The 18,391-nt window shown below is 49.3% G+C and overlaps 3 protein-coding genes across 7 annotated transcripts; all 3 read left to right on the top strand.

Moving 5' to 3' along the window:
* Window positions 1–2,235: 2,235 nt before the first annotated feature.
* Window positions 2,236–6,808, top strand: ing3 (inhibitor of growth family, member 3). Of its 2 annotated transcripts, none has more exons than XM_088406199.1 (12): window positions 2,236–2,372; window positions 2,544–2,615; window positions 3,171–3,271; window positions 4,083–4,148; window positions 4,219–4,315; window positions 4,387–4,458; window positions 4,529–4,645; window positions 4,725–4,915; window positions 5,444–5,676; window positions 5,761–5,953; window positions 6,032–6,070; window positions 6,613–6,808. In XM_088406199.1, the coding sequence occupies exons 1-12, from the start codon at window positions 2,345–2,347 to the stop codon at window positions 6,727–6,729; spliced, it is 1,326 nt and encodes a 441-aa protein (XP_088262325.1). In that variant the 5' UTR covers window positions 2,236–2,344; the 3' UTR covers window positions 6,730–6,808. The 2 variants fall into 2 exon arrangements, with proteins under 2 accessions (XP_088262325.1, XP_088262323.1); XM_088406197.1 differs by having other exon boundaries at window positions 4,719–4,915.
* cped1 (cadherin-like and PC-esterase domain containing 1) lies at window positions 6,730–14,538 on the top strand. Of its 4 annotated transcripts, XM_088406194.1 has the most exons (22): window positions 6,730–7,287; window positions 7,656–7,785; window positions 8,581–8,675; window positions 8,753–8,801; window positions 8,923–8,977; window positions 9,037–9,175; window positions 9,238–9,344; window positions 9,417–9,489; window positions 9,615–9,743; window positions 9,812–9,910; window positions 9,979–10,067; window positions 10,152–10,192; window positions 10,263–10,431; window positions 10,501–10,681; window positions 12,286–12,385; window positions 12,464–12,600; window positions 12,855–13,144; window positions 13,242–13,343; window positions 13,414–13,501; window positions 13,570–13,716; window positions 13,779–13,916; window positions 14,397–14,538. In XM_088406194.1, exons 1-22 carry the CDS (start codon window positions 6,730–6,732, stop codon window positions 14,439–14,441), a joined length of 2,961 nt encoding a protein of 986 aa, XP_088262320.1. In that variant the 3' UTR covers window positions 14,442–14,538. The 4 variants fall into 4 exon arrangements, with proteins under 4 accessions (XP_088262320.1, XP_088262322.1, XP_088262319.1 ...); XM_088406196.1 differs by lacking the exon at window positions 14,397–14,538 and having other exon boundaries at window positions 13,807–14,337; XM_088406193.1 differs by lacking the exon at window positions 14,397–14,538 and having other exon boundaries at window positions 13,779–14,337.
* Window positions 14,521–17,886, top strand: wnt16 (wingless-type MMTV integration site family, member 16). Its single transcript, XM_088406200.1, has 4 exons — window positions 14,521–14,710; window positions 15,401–15,633; window positions 16,726–17,024; window positions 17,087–17,886. The coding sequence occupies exons 1-4, from the start codon at window positions 14,610–14,612 to the stop codon at window positions 17,528–17,530; spliced, it is 1,077 nt and encodes a 358-aa protein (XP_088262326.1). The 5' UTR covers window positions 14,521–14,609; the 3' UTR covers window positions 17,531–17,886.
* The last annotated feature ends 505 nt before the right edge of the window (window positions 17,887–18,391 follow it).

The raw sequence follows: 18,391 nt of genomic DNA, 5'->3' as shown, positions 1-18,391 counted from the left end.
CAAAGCCAAAGGCGGCACAGTGAAAACGTTTGAGAAGCCACTACCCGTGTTTAGCAAGCACGGAGCCTTTCCCCCATTGTGCAATAAAATGCATCATTAATATTAATAGTACCTATCATTCTGTGCGTTGTGCAATAAAAACAACTGATTCCTACTTGTGGACTCCAAAGATGTATACTGAATGCTTGGCCATGGTGCTAAGCTCACACTTTCATCCTTTCGCACACACAAACACACACAAACACACACACACACACAGTGAGGCAAGTGAGAAGCGACTCATTCATAATAAAGAACTCTTCAGTACTTCACATTGATGAGAAGGTCAAGAGAAGAAGAAACGGCGACTGACAACGGAAGACAAATGCTCAACGGAACTAAGGTCAGCTTGGCTTTTTATCTTTTCTTTTATTGTGATTGTCGTTTTTGTACCTACCAACTGTAGAGTGTGGTTAGCGTGTACTTGTTAGCATTTTAGGAAGAACTTTTTTGTTCACTACAAACACATGAAGGAGAAGAAAGTCTTCATTATGGAATTTGTTTTATGGATGAAAAAGCTAAGCGTGGAGAGTCTCTGTGGGGTTAACATTTGTTTCTATGGCAACTTAGTGTGTGTGTGTGTGTGTGTGTGTGTGTTTGCGTGCATGTGCTGCCATGGACACTATCTTGGGAGTACACTTGTGTGTTTTCTCGTCACCTCCTCAGACTCAGATCCGACCCAAGTCATTAAGTGATACCGGATCTGGTGCGCCGCAAAGCATCATGGGAAGTGGCCGCCACCGCTGGGAGGAGGAAGATGACAGCGGAGGTCACAGGTGAGCAAGCAGGCGGCTCATCTGATGGTGCGCCGGGCTGCACTGATTGAGTGTGTGCGTGAGTGTAAGGGATACATGTCAGTAATTACAGGCACACTGAAAAAGTTACCTGCATGGAAACCTGCAGTGTAATTGAAGTCGCGTTTAACCCTTTAGCACAGACTTTGCAAATTATACACCATGCATTTTATTTACTCATTTTAATAAATGCTTTTCAAAGCGTAACAAAGTTATTTATGATTTTTTTTCCTTCAGCCACTCAAATTTTTCAGTGGCATAAGTTCTATCCATAGGTTGAATTTATCAACACCCACAAAAAAAATTGAAAAATGATATGGTCTTGTCTTTGTAATCTGTGTGCAAAGAAAGGCCCAGGCGCCACACTCTGCTGGACGAGGTGAGTAGCGTGCCGGTTCATGTGTAGGGTGCATAGTGATGTCATGCGAGCGTGCGCCTCGGTAGCTATCGTCCATCCAGAGTCGACTGGACGCGTCCCAGCGTGTTCGCGAGCAGCAAGCTCAGGAAAGCCGACAAGAGAACCAACGCATGCTGCACGACCTGCACTTCCTGCGCCTCAGCCAGCAGCTGGCCAAGTATTGATGGCAACACACGCCACACGTGACAGGAGAGCTGACGTCACACGTGTGTTCCAGGCCGTGGGTCAGCAGCTACTTCCGCAAGATCCCCATGCACATCTACTGCCTGCCTGTCCAGCCGGCCAATGGCAGAGTGCGAAAAGCGGACGCAGAGGAGACGAGTGGAAAAGGCGGTTCTTCGAAGTGACTGACAGATGGTTTGAAAACGGCCCAGTGAGGAATCCTCAGTGAGGATTCTTTGAAGTTCAGATGCCAAGTACGGCTGTGTCGCGATTGAGCGCAAAAGAAGGAACAAGGAAATAAAGTGTTTTTACTGTATTTATCTTGACGGGATGGGAATTGAAAACTGGTTCAGATTTCTGTAAATGTTTACTGCAGTAGTTCGACTTCCGAGGAGCACCTGTGGCAAGTGTGTTTATAGTCAACTCGACAGTCTGGCATGCAGTAAACCTTCACAGCACGCCTCTCCGCAATATAGTTTTTTTTTTAATGAAAAAAATCGCAATGCGCTGATAGGGTGCGATAGGGGAGGCGTGAAGTAGCAAGGGATCGCTGTACGCGAGAAGAGAGAGAGTGAAGTGGAGGAGCAAGAACGTAACACGCCCTCTTTCGCCCCCTCTTGAAATATTCCACCAACCTACCGATGGACAACAGAAATCAGCCTAATACAAGTCAAACAGGTGAAAAATAAAAAATAAAAAAGTCTCGCAGATCTAAAAACGGGGTACAGGTAAATGCGTTGACTGTAAATTGATGAATATTCACATGCAGTGCCACCTTTCGCCACGCAGAGCAGCAGAGCGCAAAGCTGCAACCTTATGTGCGCTCAAAGATAATCGAAGAAGCTTCGACAGTTGCGGCAGAAGGTAGACGGCGCCATCTTGAAAGAGTCTGTTTGTGTCCCTAAACGCGTTTAATCCCATCTTTGTCAAAATGCTGTACCTGGAAGACTATCTGGAGAGTGAGTATAAAACCTTTGTGGGGCGTCCGAGGCACACAGCGCGCGTTTGGGCCACTAAATGTGTCCCTTCGACTGCCTTATGCGTTAGCATGTTAGCCTAGCCGAGGTAGCTCTCTAAGCTCACCCCTCCCATTTTCTCTCTCTCCGTCTCTCTCTCTTTCCTCCTTTCAGTGATCGAACAACTTCCCATGGACCTCCGCGACAGGTTTACGGAAATGAGAGAGATGGACCTACAGGTGCAAAGTAAGTCCGAACGCTGACACCGCAGCTAACTTCTGCACAACATCTCATCACACGTTTGTAGTTTCCAAGGTTTATTATACGTTTGCAAGAGCAGTCGTGACTTATGTGTGCTTTGGAGTTGGATGCTTACATGCTCTTGCAGGATCGTGAAATTACGGCAATACCAGTAAAGAATAAAAAGGAATGAAATGCATTGGATAAAAAGAAACTGAACTAGTTGAGGACAAAACAAGTATCAGACAAAACTCGATTTGTAAATTCTATTTTATTGACATACTTGACCTTTTTCCAGCCTGTGGATTGAATTTCGCTTTTTTTTTCCTCCATGTAAGTAAAACTGTTATCGCTGTATTGTAGTTTAGAAAACATACAACGACACTTTTGCCGAATTTCTGATGGCTGGTATCTAGGCCTGAAGGACGTGTGCTGTCGCTTACTTCTTGTTAAAGAGTGCAAATAACAATGCAAAAGTCTGGTCTTGAATCGGGCAAACGTACCTTGAAGCCATGATTTTCTCTTGAAAGATCAGTGAGCAGAAATGAATGTGATTTACAGACGCCACAGACCAGCTAGAGCAGAAGGTCATGGACTTCTTTGTCAACGCCAAGAAGAACAAACCTGAGTGGCGAGAGGAGCAGATGGAGGTCATCAAGAAGGTCAAATCTCAGCCAAATGTTTTGTGTATGCACAACCGTCACCTTGCTTGGTAATGCCATGAACTCATTCCAAAGTTAGATTCATTCCGTCTGTAATGTATCGTCATTTGAAGGAAAGTGAGTTTTAGGGGGAAAAAAAAACATGGTGTCCTCATAAGCAAGTCCATCAAGTAGCATCATGATTGACATTCAAATACAGTAGCCTCGTAGGCCCTTGATTTATTTTTTTTTAAAAAAGGAGTGTTGTTTGTGATAACAGAACAGATTTGATTGTCAGTTAATACACAGGCAAAATTTCAGGCTTCTTTTTTTGTACTACTTACATCTTGCAGGTTGCAAATTTCCTGTGTCCACTATTGCTGCTGAAACAATGCACATTTCCCCAACGGATGACAAATAAAGAGATTATATTTTACATATTATTTGATTAATATACCTTCTATAAAAACTATCGGCGCCCTCTTTCTAGCTGATATAAGCAGTAATGTCGTTTTGGGCCTCCGTTGTTTGGGTTGGTGGCTGTTAGTGTTTGTTTACTTCCTGGTTACTTAAGTTGCTTAAAATTGTTGCCAGCGATGGTTGGCGACTCTCTGCAGCCACTTACTTCGGAAACTTTAATAATAATAAAAGACAGACACGTTACCCTGGCCCTTTAGGCAAAAATATGTTGAATAATACTGCTCACCCCCTAGCTTGTAGATATGAATTATTAACACGAGTATCGTTTATTGATACATGGTGTGTGTGCCGGAGGACATTTGGAGGGAGGACATGCCCTGTCTTTTGTTTCAACAAAGTCGTTTGTTTTCAGGATTATTACAAAGCTCTGGAAGACGCCGATGAGAAAGTGCAACTCGCCAATCAGATTTATGATCTGGTGAGTTCAGTCCCAAAGCGTATTTCACACAAAGTGCGCGAGGCCGCTAGATGTGTTTTGTTGCACCCAGGTGGACCGGCACCTGCGCAAGCTGGACCAGGAGCTGGCCAAGTTCAAGATGGAGCTGGAGGCCGACAACGCGGGCATCACCGAGATCCTGGAGAGACGTGAGTGAGCGCCGCGTCCCTGCTGGGCGCGCCGCCGGCGTGACCCGGCTTCCCATGTTCTGGTCCCGCAGGTTCTCTGGAGATGGACAGCCCGTCTCAGCCTGTGAACAACCATCACGTCCACTCTCACGCCACAGCAGAGAGTGAGTTGACCTCGGGCTCCTCCTTCTCCTCTTCTTTTCGCTGTGCTCACGATGGTTTCCGTGGCCACAGAGAGAAGATACAGCGCCTCCACCCACCACACGACAGAACACGTCCCGGAAAAGAAGTTCAAGTCAGAAGCTTTGCTGTCCACGCTGACGTCAGACGCCTGCAAGGAGAACACGCCGGGTACGGGTGTGGCTTTGCCAACCGCTGCCAGAAGCGGCGCGGGGCAACTGACGAATCTCGCTCTTTGTGTCAGGCGCAGGCTGCCGTAGCAACAGCATGACCACGCCGTCGTCATCGTCGTCGTCGTCATCCGCCACCAACAACATGTACGTCGTCAACTCTTCGCAGCCGCTGACCTCCTACGGCCTGAGCTCTCTGCCCGTCGGACCCGCCGCTGGAGCCGGCGCCATCAGCATGGCCGCCGCGCAAGCTGTGCAGGCCACCGCTCAGGTCAGCGCCACAACGTGCCACAAGTTCCTCGCACGGCCTGTAACTCATTCGCTGATTCAAAGTTGTCACCGTGAATTGAATCTTTTTTTTTTTTAATCTAAATTTGAATGTGGGCTGCAATTCTTGATATTAAAAACTTTGTATTTTTGATGGATTGAATTGGATTAAAAAAAAAAAAACACTTTTAATAATTCCAATACTTTTATTAAAAAACAGGACCCCATTTGAAATTCAAACCAGATTCAAAACTGCTTTAAGCTGCAGCAAAAATGTTCATCGCGATGATTTTCAAAAAGCAGATGTTTACAACAGTCCTTGAAATGGGAGATATTGGACAATTTACCATGCAACTGTGTTAAGCAACAAATCAATTGGCAAAATTCTTCAACTCAATTGATGATTGCACCTCTAATTCAATTTGCATCCCCTCCGTGGCGACGTTTTTAGTTTCTGTCCATGTTGGGGCGCAAAAGCGTTGGGAGTCTCCAGCCCGGAAGTTATTGGTGCTGCATTTGTGTGACCCGGTAGATGAAGGAGGGCCGGCGGACGTCCAGTCTGAAGGCCAGCTACGAGGCCATCAAGAACAACGATTTCCAGCTCAGTCGAGACTTCTCCCTGTCCCGCGAGGCATCTCCGTATCCGTCTTCCGCGCTGGCGTCCACGCTGACGCAGACGCTGGCACCGGCCACCGTCGCCAACGCAGCGGCAGCGGCCGCCGCCGCCGCTGCCGTCAACTCGGACTCTCGAGGACGCAAGTCCAAGTAAGAGAAAACAAGGCTTTACCCTACGCTACCCTCCTGTTCCGGTGTTTTTATTTTCCCCCCTCTGTCTTGTGTGTTTTCCAGAAGCAGCGTGAAGTCTTCCAACCACCAGTCGTCCTCGTCTTCGTCCTCGTCCTCGCTGTCGTCGTGCTCGTCGTCGTCCGCCCTGGCTCAGGAGCTTTCCCAGCAGGCCTCGGTGCTCCCCGAGGCCGAAGCCGGCGGCCAGGTGGACTGGACCTACGACCCCAACGAGCCACGTTACTGCATCTGCAACCAGGTGACGCGACGCCCTCCTTGTCCTCATCGGCGTTTGAGCTCATCCTGCCGCCGGCTGACTCGTGTGCCTTGATTGCAGGTGTCATACGGGGAGATGGTAGGCTGCGACAACACAGACGTAAGTAACACACGCACAGTGACCGATGGTGCTAATCTCAATTGCAAGCAATCGGCAACTCATGAAATCTAGTTAGAGACACTTCAAAAGCGAACGCAAACCAGTTCAGGATGTCGGACACTCATGAAAACTATGCCAACATTCAGCAGCAAACCAAAACTGCTTCGCCAAGTTCTGTTGTGTGTAAATCGTTCACAAACGTCAATGATCCCCCTTTGTGGCTTTTCCAATTTCCAAAGCAAGTCTTTTTTTTTTTTTTTTGGCAAAGTGGTCCTTTCTTGACAAAGCTCCGCCCCCACTCTTTGTCAGAACTAATAGGCCAACACATAGTGGAACTTCACGTCAGCTCGATGCTGGAAGAGGATATGTGTTTGCTACGTTGCGTTGCGGATCACAGCGTGACACACAATACACAATAGCACCAAATCTGTTCAGGGCCCCAGTTTCTAGTCCTTATGTGCGGCATCTGGCAAAGACAAAGAAAAAAAAAGTCTTGGCTGCGTGTCTTTGATTCAACTTGTGCAAACACATTCCATTCACAGTGTCCCATCGAGTGGTTCCACTACGGCTGCGTGGGTCTGAGCGAAGCCCCCAAGGGGAAGTGGTACTGCCCCCAGTGCACGGCGGCCATGAAACGACGCGGGAGCAGACACAAATAGATGGGCACGCTGTCGGTCGCTTCTGCTGCTCTCTCATTCTTAACAACAATAAACTCAACAACAAAAATGCGCACACACACCCACGATTATACTTTCCTTTGCCTCCAATCGGTCTGCGACTTTGCCCCCGCCCCTTTCACCATTTGGACGTCTTTGAGGTCCACGTGCCGTCTGTGTATGCGGGTCTGTGGGGGGAGGAGCTCGCCCACCCCCTCTATAACTCAAAAGAGAAGTTCGAGAAGAAAAGTTGACCGGAGAAAAAATCCCTGCTGCCACGCGCAACTTCTTGTGGACTTGCTCCGTGCGGTGACGTCACTTAGCGTGCGCTTCCTAAAAAATGAGTGTGAAAATGACCAAGCGGAGGAAGGGGAGATGAGGATGCTGGGCCGCCGCCGCGCGGTTTCCGGTCCCTTGCTGGTCCTGCTCGGCGCGGCGGGCTTCTTCTTCTACCGGAGCCTCGTCGGCACCGACACGGGCAGGAGCCCGAACCGCGAGACCAAGAAGCCGCCGCTGCCGCGCGATGACCGCGAGCTGAGCGCCTCCCCGCACAGTTCGCAGGTCAGAAAAACACACGCTCCATTTTTTTTTTATAAGTGGATGCTGGTGACAACCAAGACAAGTCACGTGAGATAATTTCCGCTCAGACGTCAGCATTCGGTTCAATGGCGACAAACAAAATGACGCGAGAGTTAAGTCAGCAGTCAAGATCTCAAAAGTGATTGCTTGTAATTTTATTTCACCCAACGGTGTAATACAGTATTATAATTCTCATCACCTTTGATTGGGTGTGTCCCTTCCTCCCAGCAGGGGGCGGGCTCTCGTCTGTCGCCGTTGATTGACAGCAACTAGCTAGCTGACAAACTAGCCACTCTGTTAAGGATGCTTTGCTTGTTATTTTGTTTGGCGTTTGCATTGAGAACGACCAGCAGGCGCGGCGGCGGACGGCGCTGGTGATCGCTCGGCGGGAGACGAGTGACAGCGAGGTGCAGTTGTACCGCAGAGTTCTGACGCGACTTGGCTTCCACGTGCAGACGTCCACGCACCGCTACCAGCACGGTAACGAGCCCGCCTTACTTTCTGCAACATGCACCAAGACTCGACCGCGAGCTCCAGACAGACGCGAAACATTTGGAAGAGGGCGAACTGTTGTAGCTCAATTGTTCCGCTAGAGGACGCACTGGCGAGTACTCCCAATAGCCTCCTGAACTCACTTGCTCTCCAGGGAAATGTGGACGAGCTCTTTTTTTGCTCGCTTCCATTCTTTGAAAACTTGATTGACAACTACGTCTGGCTGCTGGCCCAAAACAGATGGCGCCGAACCATTGACAAGCTTCATCAAACGCGTACCTTGGCAGCTGTCTGCGTGCGCGCGCGTCTGTTTTAATAATTAGCGCTCATAAACGGCAAATGAAACGGAAAGCTTTCCAAACGTTTGCAGTTGATCGAATGGTAACAAGGCAGCGCTTTGCTGTGTCTGTGTGTGTGTGTGTGTGTGTGTGTGTGTGTGTGTGTGTGTGTGTGTGTGTGTGTGTGAGTGTCGTCATGGAAACGGCTACCAGAAAGCCAAAGAACTCCGGATGTTTCCAAATGGCTTCCACATGTTCCCACCTTCACTTTTGGCTCTTTTGTTTGGACAAGGCGCTTCCTGTTTTTGCTCGCCCCAGTCTTTCTTTTTCGTCGGGCAGGAAGAGATCCAATCGTTTTGCTGGCTCCCCTGCAATTTTTGACATTTTGTCTTGGCCACTAAGTCATCACATTTGCATTCTTTTGGGCTTGCTGTTGCTGCCCAAAACAACAAGTGTCCCTTTGGCAGAATCTTCTTCTGAAATCTCCATGTTGCCATGGTTACAGGGGAGCGTCAGTGGAGCCTGTTGGTGTGCGTGAGTCCGGCGGACGGAAATTGTCCGGGGAAGACGACCTTATTGCACCTTGAAGCACACCAGAGGGTGAGGTCACCTGAGGTCACCTGGCCCTCGGCTGGCCCTCAGCTGTGCGTGTGTCTAAAAAGGCGCGTGTGTCTCAGGTCAACCTACTGCCCGGCCTGGTGGAGGCGCTGTCTGCTGTGTTGGCAGGTAACCTACTCAAATATGAAGCCCATCATTAGCCGGTGCCACTTGACATTGCAATGAAAGTTCCTCCATAAGCGGCGGGCTGTTTAGTAGAGTTTCTAAAGGATTTTTTTCCCTGCAACAGCAGGGTTTCCAAATGGCAGCTGGCCTTCACCTGCACAGCCTCTCGCCACTGACAGGTGTGTGTAAGCCTGTGAGTGTGTGAGAACATGTCTCATGTTGGTGTATCATGTGACAGTGGGGGAGCTCCTTCTCCTCCTAATGGCCCTGTAACCGTGGTGAGCGTATTCGTGCTGGTGACGTCACTGTGGCCCCTCAGTTGCTTCCTGCACACCATGGCGGTGGTGACGGCCAATGGCACGTCCAGAGGAGCCCAGGTATGCAATCCTGGTGTTCTGCCCCCCCCCCTTGTGGTCAACTAGCGTGCTTGTACTGGCAGATTAGCCGCTTCCTGCTTCCTGATGCTCTGGAGCAGACCAAGAAGGTCGTAGGTCATGTGCTGGAGGCTGCCGTGTCCACCGATGAGAAGACCACAAAGATCAATAGGTGCATGGCAGCACATGACCTTTTAATGGACGCCCGTGGGTATTTACGCTTGTGTGTGTTTGTATGTTACAGGTGTGTGCTGTGTTACCAGCTGCTAACCTTCACACTGACGTTCAACGGAAAAATCACGCCGCGAGTCACACAGGTAAGACGGCAAACAGGAAGTTACCTTTGAGTTTTCAAAAGATTTTCCAAGCTTGAAGGCTTTTATTTTGAAAGGATTTCAGCGTATGCACACGAAGGAAAAAGGATGACCTCGCGTGCTTTCAGGTGGAGTCAGGTCTGTCTCTCGAAGCTCTGAGTGACGAGCTGTTTGACAGACAGGTAACGCGCGATGGCATTCTGGAGGACACGCTGGACTTCCTGTTGTCCTCGGAGCCAGCCCGTGATGACTCCCGGGTGAGGTCACGTCATGTGACACGGGCGTGCATGAAGAGCCCAGACTCACAGGACCGTTTTGTCATCAGGACATCTTCCAGGAGATGAGCGCCGCCGGCATGTCGCAGGAAAACTTGAAGATTCTGCAAAACCTTCTTCACCTGAGGACGCCATCGTCCTTTCAGCTGGTAAAGCCTGCGTGCACATACACAAATACACACTCACAAAGTGACACAAGTGCACATTTGTGTTGCAGGTGTGTCCCAGTTTATCCCGGTCCTGCGGGTCCACCTCTGCTCTCCCTGACGTCTTTCTGGCCATCGTCAACCTTGACAAGAACAGCAGGTGAATCTCGCTGGCAGGCTCCCTTCATCCAATTGCATCCCACCTTGGAACAAACCCATTCACGTTTGCGCATGCGTGCCGCAGGGGCTATCGACCGGACACGCCGGCGCCCGGTTGGCGAGCAGGTGAGATTGGGCACCGAGGAGCCACGGGGCCGCTTTGTGCTTTGCGATTGGCCGAAGGTTTTGTGCGTAGGTGGGTGCGTGGAGCCTCGCCTCCGGCAGATCTACTTTGCTCCGCCCATCGCGCTGAGGCCCGCCTTCAGCCCCCTCGTGACAGAGTACCACGCCGACGTGGCCTTTGACACGCTTGTCCTTCGCATGCGCGCTGAGACCGTTAGCAAGGCGTGCCGCGCCCACCCCCAGTAGGATTTTGTGCGCATGCATGCAAATGATAGGCTCGTTCTAAGCTAACGTCCATTTTCCATGGTTAGGGTGTGGGCTGTCCCAGTGGGCCTGGGCCCGGGCCGCGTGGACATCATGCTCACAGATGCAGATGCCTCATCGTTTTCGCCTGTGCCCCGCACCCTGGCCGTCTACACCATCCACCTGCGGCGCGAGGCCCCGCCCAGTCTCCCCCTATTTGGCAATCACGTGACCTGCGGCTTCCTGCAAGTGAGCAACTGCTGAATGAACCGTCCCCCCCAAACAGCTCATTCTTTTGTGCGTCAGATTCAATATAAATCAACAAAGTGAATTAACGTGGGGCATAACATAGTAATCATTTTGATTGAAATTATTAGGAAAACATCCCATTAATAATGAGAGCCAATTTGTGTCCTAATTATCCACATTCATATTCATTTCACGTTTTTTGAGATCGACAATTATATTTGAGGTTTTTATGGGTGTTTTTTCAGATCCATAAAAATTCACAAATAATTTTGTGAATTATTTTGGAGACAATATGCAAGATTCACACACATAGTTCCCCGTACTTTTTTACGTGTGTTCTTCGTTCGTCCGCAAGTGGGCAGTGTTGGTCTTTATTGAACGGGAGCACGTTTCTTGTTTAAATTTGGAATTTAAAAGAGGGAAAACAAGCCTTTATCTGACCTTACATTGTGTGTTTATTTAAAACAAGTCGTTAACACAATACGATCCTCATTTGTTTACCCTCGAGCATGTTTTATCATGAACCGGAAACCGCGATTGTTCGCTCGTCTGTTGCTGCTGCTATTGTTGCGTAGAAAAAAAAAAGAACAGCGTCTGCTTGTCGAGGCAGAATAAGCCCGAAAAAAAATGTAAGGACCTCGTTCCTGACTTGTACTAAATAAACACAATAGAGGGTCAGATAAAGGCGCATTTTCTTTCTTTCAATTTGCAAATTTAAACCAGAACCGGAAGAGGCCTGTTCGCGTTCAATGCAGGGAGCAACACTGCTGTCGTGCGGATAGAAAGGGAACTGACCTTAATACATATGTGAAAATAATAAATTACATAAAAAAACACATAAGAAGATCGCACATATCAGAGAAACACATGTGAATATCGCAACTGTGTTTGTGGATCTGAAACTGCAAAATTCACAAATTTTAATGAAATAAATACCAAATAAGTGAAATTGTGTTTACTTCAATGCATCCAGAATCAATCGCATGTGCTAATATCTGAGATTCTGGAAGTAAACGAGCTGATGGAGTTTTTATGACTGATAGCTGGACGGAAACCCATATGGCTAGATGATGCTAGCCGAATGTAACAAGCTGCTATGAAAACCAGAAGAAAAAATTGTGTGAGAGCATGTGTGCATGTTTGGAAATTAGAGTGTGTGTTTGTTAGGTGTCACGGAGAAGAAGAGGCGTGTGCGTGCAAGCTAGCGTTTGAAGGCTTTGGCCGAGCTAAGAATGCGCGTTTGAAGGCTTGGTCCGAGCTCAGGTACCAACAAGAAAATCCCTGTTAAGTTTTCTTGTGTCACTTTGTTGCGATGTGCGGCGCCGGCGTGCGGAATGTGTCGCCGCCGCGCGGAAGGCCGACACCAAAGGCCCCAAGAGGCGTGCGTGCGTGCAAGGCGGCCGCCTCCTCTCAAGTCCTTCCAGACGCGGCGGCGGCTCCCATGCCGGGGCGCGGCGTTTATTTGACCTCTGACACCCGTCATCGACTTCCTCCTCCTTTCCTGGCTTCCTTCTTTCCTTCAGACAAAATATTCTTCCGGTTCAAGCGGGAACAATGTTCCCATGTGGCGGCCCCGGCTGGACTGAGCTTTTGTTGCGTTCCAGGACTGCGGCCTGGTGCTGGATCCTGCTCGTCCTTGCGGCTTGGAGGCCTTCTCCGGGTCCCGCGCTCCGCTTCAGACCTGCGCGTCAGGGCACGTTGCCGGTGAGATGCCGTCTGCCGTGTCCCCGGCCGGTCGCAGGCTCGCCCGAGGCTGACGTTTGTTTCCCTGCGAGGTTAAAGGTCGCTGGCTGGTGCCCTGTCTCAGCTGCTCCGACAACAGGACTTGTGATTGGCGGGAGGTCACCTGGCAACCCGATGGCTGTCGTCACCAGCTGGCAGATGTTGCGCGTCTGCGGGACTGCATGGCGGGCCGGAAGGTGAATCGCTGCTCCCTTTCTTCCTTTTTACCTTTGCTCCTTTCCTCCTTTTGGTGACTTCCTTTCTTTCTTCCTTCCTTCATATGCGGCCTTCCTTCCTACCTGGTTCCTTCCTCGTTCCTTGCTACCTTCCTTCCTTGCTTCTTTGCTTTCTCCCTTCCTTCTTTGCTTCCTCACTTCCTTCCTTGCCTCCATCCTTGGCTTCATATCATACTTGTTTTTCCTCGCTTTCTTCAGTCTTTCTTCCACCTTAGCCTCCTCCATTTTGCCTTCCTCGCATTTATCCTGACTTCCTTCCCATCCTCACGGCTCCCCCGTCGCAGGTGCTGTTCCTGGGGGACTCAACCAATCGCGGCATGATGTACTTTGTGACAGAGCGCCTCAACGGCAGTCTGGCAGCTTGGGACCGCTCGCACGGCACGCTGTTTTATGACAATGTGAATGGGGGCCGCACGCGGGTGGCCTTCTCCTACTATCCTCAGTTCTGGCTGGACCAGGGGCAGAGGCCCACATTGGGCCAGGCGCTGGCGCGGCTACTGCACAGGTACCGAGATGGGAAGTGGAACAGAGTAACAGAGAACAGAGAAGCTAAAGCTTCAAAATAGTAAAACTTCCTCTTCCTTGCGCTTTGCATTTTAAAGGTCTCGTCCTTTGGTCAACTCCAAGCGGACCATCTTGGTGATTGGCGGAGTTCAGTGGCTGACAAGCAATCATCTCCAGACAGTACGAGAGGTTCTGGACAGGTGAGGGTGTCGTCTCTAGTCGGGCCTCCCCTCCGCCGCGCCGACACAGTTTTTTCCTTTCCATCCATAGAGAGTCGCTGGCAGGCATCCAGGTGGTGATCAAGTCTTTGGGGATGGGTTTTCACCTTCAGGCAGATGGCGTCAGAGCCCGCGCGCCGGTCGGTTCCCATTTTGGCGCCGCCCGCTTGCGTTTCACCGGCTCTGACTTGTGGTCTGCTTTGCGCAGGAGGATTTCCTGAAGCTTTACCAAGATAACAGCCGCATTGTTGCCGCTGCCCGGCATCTGGGCTATGAGGTGATCGACACTCTGGCCGTCACCATGGGCCGCTACAAGGAGTTCCTGCAGGGACCCTGTGCGTGCCATTTCCACCAGGTAGAAACAGAACAAACAGCAAAACATTTTTTTTGCAAGAAGATAAAAACTCATGAGACCAGATGCTATTTTTTTGTTCCCACTGTCAAGGTGGAGAAGCGCTTCTCTCAGTCAGGGCGCTCGTCATGGTCCTATCACGTCAGCGGACCTGTCAACCAGATATACTCGGAGATCCTGCTCAGTCGCTTGTGTCCCACCACGTGAGCGCCCGTCATCTTATGTGGAGCCGTCCCATTTCATCATCATCTCCAACATCCGTCAAATGAACTTGACTCAAACTGGTTAGGGTTAAACAACTTCTTGCAAGGCCGCTTGCAGAAGTCCCAAGGAAGCAAGGGGAATATCTGGGTCTGACACCAGATGTGCCTCCTGCCTGAGCACAGCATCATTTGCCTGGTGCATGCATGACACTTTTTCAAAATCCACAGGCAACTGGGATAGGTCCCTGATGGACTTGCTATCATCCATAAAGTCTGATGCTGGCACCTGTTCACGGTCCAACTGATTTGTTCATAAATAATTTATTACTATACTACACAAACATTGAATGTTTCCAATTTTATATTATCAAGTCATACGGATGAATCAAATAGATTAAATTAACGTTTTTTCATCAGAGAAGGATTTATGTATGTCTCTCTTTTTTAATGACTGCTGGATATTAACTAGGCCTTTTTCAGACGGGTGAGCTACTGGAGTGCGTGTGGCCCTTCACGTTTATTTGAAGGCTGCCCGTCACGTGACCCGTCCAATTGGCGTTGGGCTGTGACGTCGGCGTCATGCTCGGACGAAGGACGTAGCCGGGTGGCTCTTCGGGCGGCTCCGCAGTCAGCTTCGGGATCTTTTCGGCGGCGCGCGCCGTACGCGGACGCGCATGAGGACCAACGGCGGCCATGGAGAGCATCCGGAAAACGGTGCCGGTAGTAGTGCGTCGCGTGTGCACGTTGACGGTGCTGCTGTGCGTGTGCCCGTTGTGCTGCCAAGCCAGCTGGATGTGAGTACTCGCGTGCACGCGCATTGCCAACTCTGCATTGCATCGAGTGAATGCAAATGCGGGCGCTAAATAGCAATGTTGCGTATGGGCAAATAATCCCCAAAATTGAGAACTTGAAAAACCGCGACAGTTGGAAATTCCTGGCTAAAAAAAGAAAAAAACATAAACAAAAAAATCTCAATTGTCAGAGTTTTGGACTTTGATGCTTGAGTGCTCAGATTTTTTTTTTTTGCTGAAGTCGACCCACTGCAGGAAATTAAATTAAATTCACAACAAAAACTGAGCTGTAATATTGGGTTGCATGCACCCAGATGTTTGCATTGGAAATAACAGCATTAGGGATTTCAAGAAAATGAACTTGAAAATGGAGAAAAAAAAGATTTCAGTGTTACACGCTGACATACTGAAAAAAAACGGTGTTATTTGTTTTGCTTTTGTACGCAAAAAAAACATCGGGATTCAGACGTCTTATATAGTCAACTTCAAAGATGTTTTTCGATTATTTAATTTCATGCACGCGTTTGGCAAAATAAAATGGAAATACAAACGTTAAAAAGCTCAATATTACCTTCCGTGCAAAACGATATAGCTTGCTACTCTGCTCATATGGTTTGAATTAGATTTATAGTAGTTCAAAAGTGTCGTGCTTGTACATCTGACGCTTTTATGTGTTGTGTTTTTTGTGCGGAGGCTTCTGGGCGCGGATGGCTCCGGCGAGCGCTGGCCCCGGGACGGCGGCTGCTACTCGTTCCCATTGAGCGCCGAGCAGCGCGACGTATGCCGCAAGCGCAGCTTCCTGGCGCCCAGCATTGTGGATGCCGCGCGGCTGGCCGTCGGCGAGTGCCAGAGCCAGTTCCGACACGAGCGTTGGAACTGCTCCACCGGCAGCGAACCGGCCGTCTTCGGGCAGCAGCTGAGCAGCGGTGAGATTTCAGATTTTTTTGTTTTTCCACACCAGAACGAACGTTGTGTGTGTGTCGGTAGCAACTATACGCTCACGAGCTCGCTTGTCAAATAGTGCATTCTACAAAGGTTGGTCAGAAACAACCCAATTATGAGTACAAAAAACGACCTATTAATATTTGGGTCAATTTGATCCAACTTTCCGAGTTGTTTTACACAAAACAATACAAAAAATAGCTTGTGGCCTAGCCCAGTGGTTCTCAAATGGGGTATAGATTTTGAATAAAAACAAACATGCAAAATTCCTTTAAAACGATAAAATCTCATTAAACAAAATTTTGTTTAGTACGTGATTCAATTTCGTTGTCGTAAAAAGCCAGATTCTCCCCCATGTTAGAATGGTTCGACCCAACTTGTCACGTACCACCTTACCTGTTAAGTTAATGATTTCTTTTTGTGAACACATCTCTACTTTACTTTATTTTTGAGGACTGGTATGCCACTTTGTTTTTAGGGGGTAATATATATATATATAATTAAGTTAATTATTTAATTTTGTAAACAGATCTCTAATCCCAAAACAGGATGTTTATGTTTAATATTTTTTTGTGGACGAATATAATTTTTCAAGAACAGGTCTGACACCGTGATTATTTTGTGTGAACAAATATTGACGAATAAGTTATTTATTTTGTCAAAAGGCTTTATCGTTAATATTTTTCCGTGGACAAATCTTTATACAGTAATATTTTTTTTTAGAACAGGTTTGATATTTTATATTGCTTATTTTTGTGGACAAATATTTATTCGTAATTAAGTTCTTTGTTTGATCCAAAAGAGAAAACTTTAGGTTGATTATTTTTTTGTGGACCAATACAAATAAAGTTTGAAAGGGTCTAAGTTGAATACATCAGACATCGGTAGCATGTTTGAAGTATTTTTTTTCAACCCCTGAAACCTTTGCACTGGTTAAGCTACTTAAGATATTTCACATGGGGTGCATCACTGAAAAAAGGTTGAGAAACACTGGTCTAGCCCATCATGACCACTGACTAAATTCGGCCTTGCTTGTGTCAGATTTTGAATTTTGAAAACGCCTCTTACCTTCTCAGGCACCAAAGAAACGGCCTTCATTTACGCGGTGATGGCGGCCGGCTTGGTGCACGCCGTCACGCGTTTCTGTAGCCACGGCAACGTGAGCGAATGCGGCTGCGACGCGCGCCTCCAGGGGGTGACAACTGCAACCGCGGCGGGGGAGGCCTGGCACTGGGGCGGCTGCTCTGACCACGTCCAGTACGGGACCTGGTTCAGCCGGCGCTTCCTGGCTCACACTTCCTTCAACGCTTCGTTCGGGACGCGCGCGCACGCCCTCCTCCGGATGAACCAGCACAACAGCGAGGCCGGCAGGCAGGTCCGAAACACGCGCGCTACTCTTCTCTCTTCTTTCTCGTTGTTATGGTTCTCCTCTTTCAGGCGGTGGCCAGCACCATGTCGACCGACTGCCGCTGCCACGGCGTTTCGGGTTCCTGCGCGGTCAAGACATGCTGGCGGACCATGGCGCCGTTCGGCCGCGTGGGGGCCTACCTGAAGGAGCGCTACGAGCGCAGTGTGCGCCTCAAGAGGAAGGGGCCCCGGGCCCCCGGGCGCCCACCGCCGGATGCGCACCAGCTGGTCTTCGTCAGCAAGTCTCCCAATTACTGCGTGGAGGATCTGCGCGGTGGTGTCTTGGGCACCAGGGGGCGCCGCTGCAACCGCACCTCGGCGGGTCCAGACGGCTGCAAGCTGCTCTGTTGCGGCCGAGGCTACAGCACCCGCGTTGAGCGCCACGTGCACCGTTGCGCCTGCAAGTTCGTCTGGTGCTGCTACGTCCGCTGCCGCCGTTGCGAGAGCATGAGCGACGCCCACACCTGCAAGTGACGGGATGGCAGGTCTTTTCCAAATCGAGACCAGAGTAACTTTTGCACATCCCGATCGTGTCCATCCCGACCCGACCTTGAAGTCTGCAAACGCTTTACAACCTTTGATCCGTGATGCGAGGGACAGCTGTTTCGAGAACTCTTGAATTCCCTCGGGGCGGGGTCCCTCCAATGAAGACTTCTGGAAACATACGATTTTGTTTTGAACAATCAGAAACTGAACCCTCATGGCTTTGTGCATTTTTTTGGCACTGTCAATCAAAATATCCTGTTTTGAATCCAAGTTCATCAAAACAAATGGACACATTATTGAATCATTAAAATGTTCATTTACAGCCCTCTTTCAAGGTGAAACGATGCAAATGCTTCATGGTCTCATTGGAAAGTGTGTGCGAGTAGCCGAAAATGCGTCTGCGCAGGATAACGAACGATGGCTGCGGTTTGTTTGCGGCGTGAGAGTTTGCATGAAGCCAGCCTTTGCGCATGTGCGATCCGTTTCCGCGGCTCAGAGGATATGGTTGCCATCTGCGTTCCCATCTGCTCCAACAAGGTAAGAGCACATTTTTTCACCCCAAATTCCTAGAATTTGATTTTTGTCCTTGCCAGATGTGAGGTCCGAGATTCGCATGGCTTGAGGGGTCCTTGTGGCCACGCCCACCTTGTCTAATCTGCTCATGGTAAGTTCAGGCCATCTATCTGTTCAATGTCTCTCGGGATAGCTTCACAAGTTCTCACTTTTGGCGTTGCACGGCAGGCTTTCAAGGTGTCCCGTCAGAAGACAATTTGTCACCTGGACCGACGCTTCACACACTCTTCGTCCGCGAAAACCGTGGCCATGAAAAATCAGGTGAGTTCCAATCTA

This window comes from Hippichthys cyanospilos, chromosome 22 (assembly GCF_059441005.1).
Source record: "Hippichthys cyanospilos isolate Australia breed blue-spotted pipefish chromosome 22, RoL_Hcya_1.0, whole genome shotgun sequence".
Lineage (NCBI taxonomy): Eukaryota > Metazoa > Chordata > Actinopteri > Syngnathiformes > Syngnathidae > Hippichthys > Hippichthys cyanospilos.
Note: the sequence above shows the minus strand (reverse complement) of the source record. Positions and strands in the feature narration are given on the sequence as shown.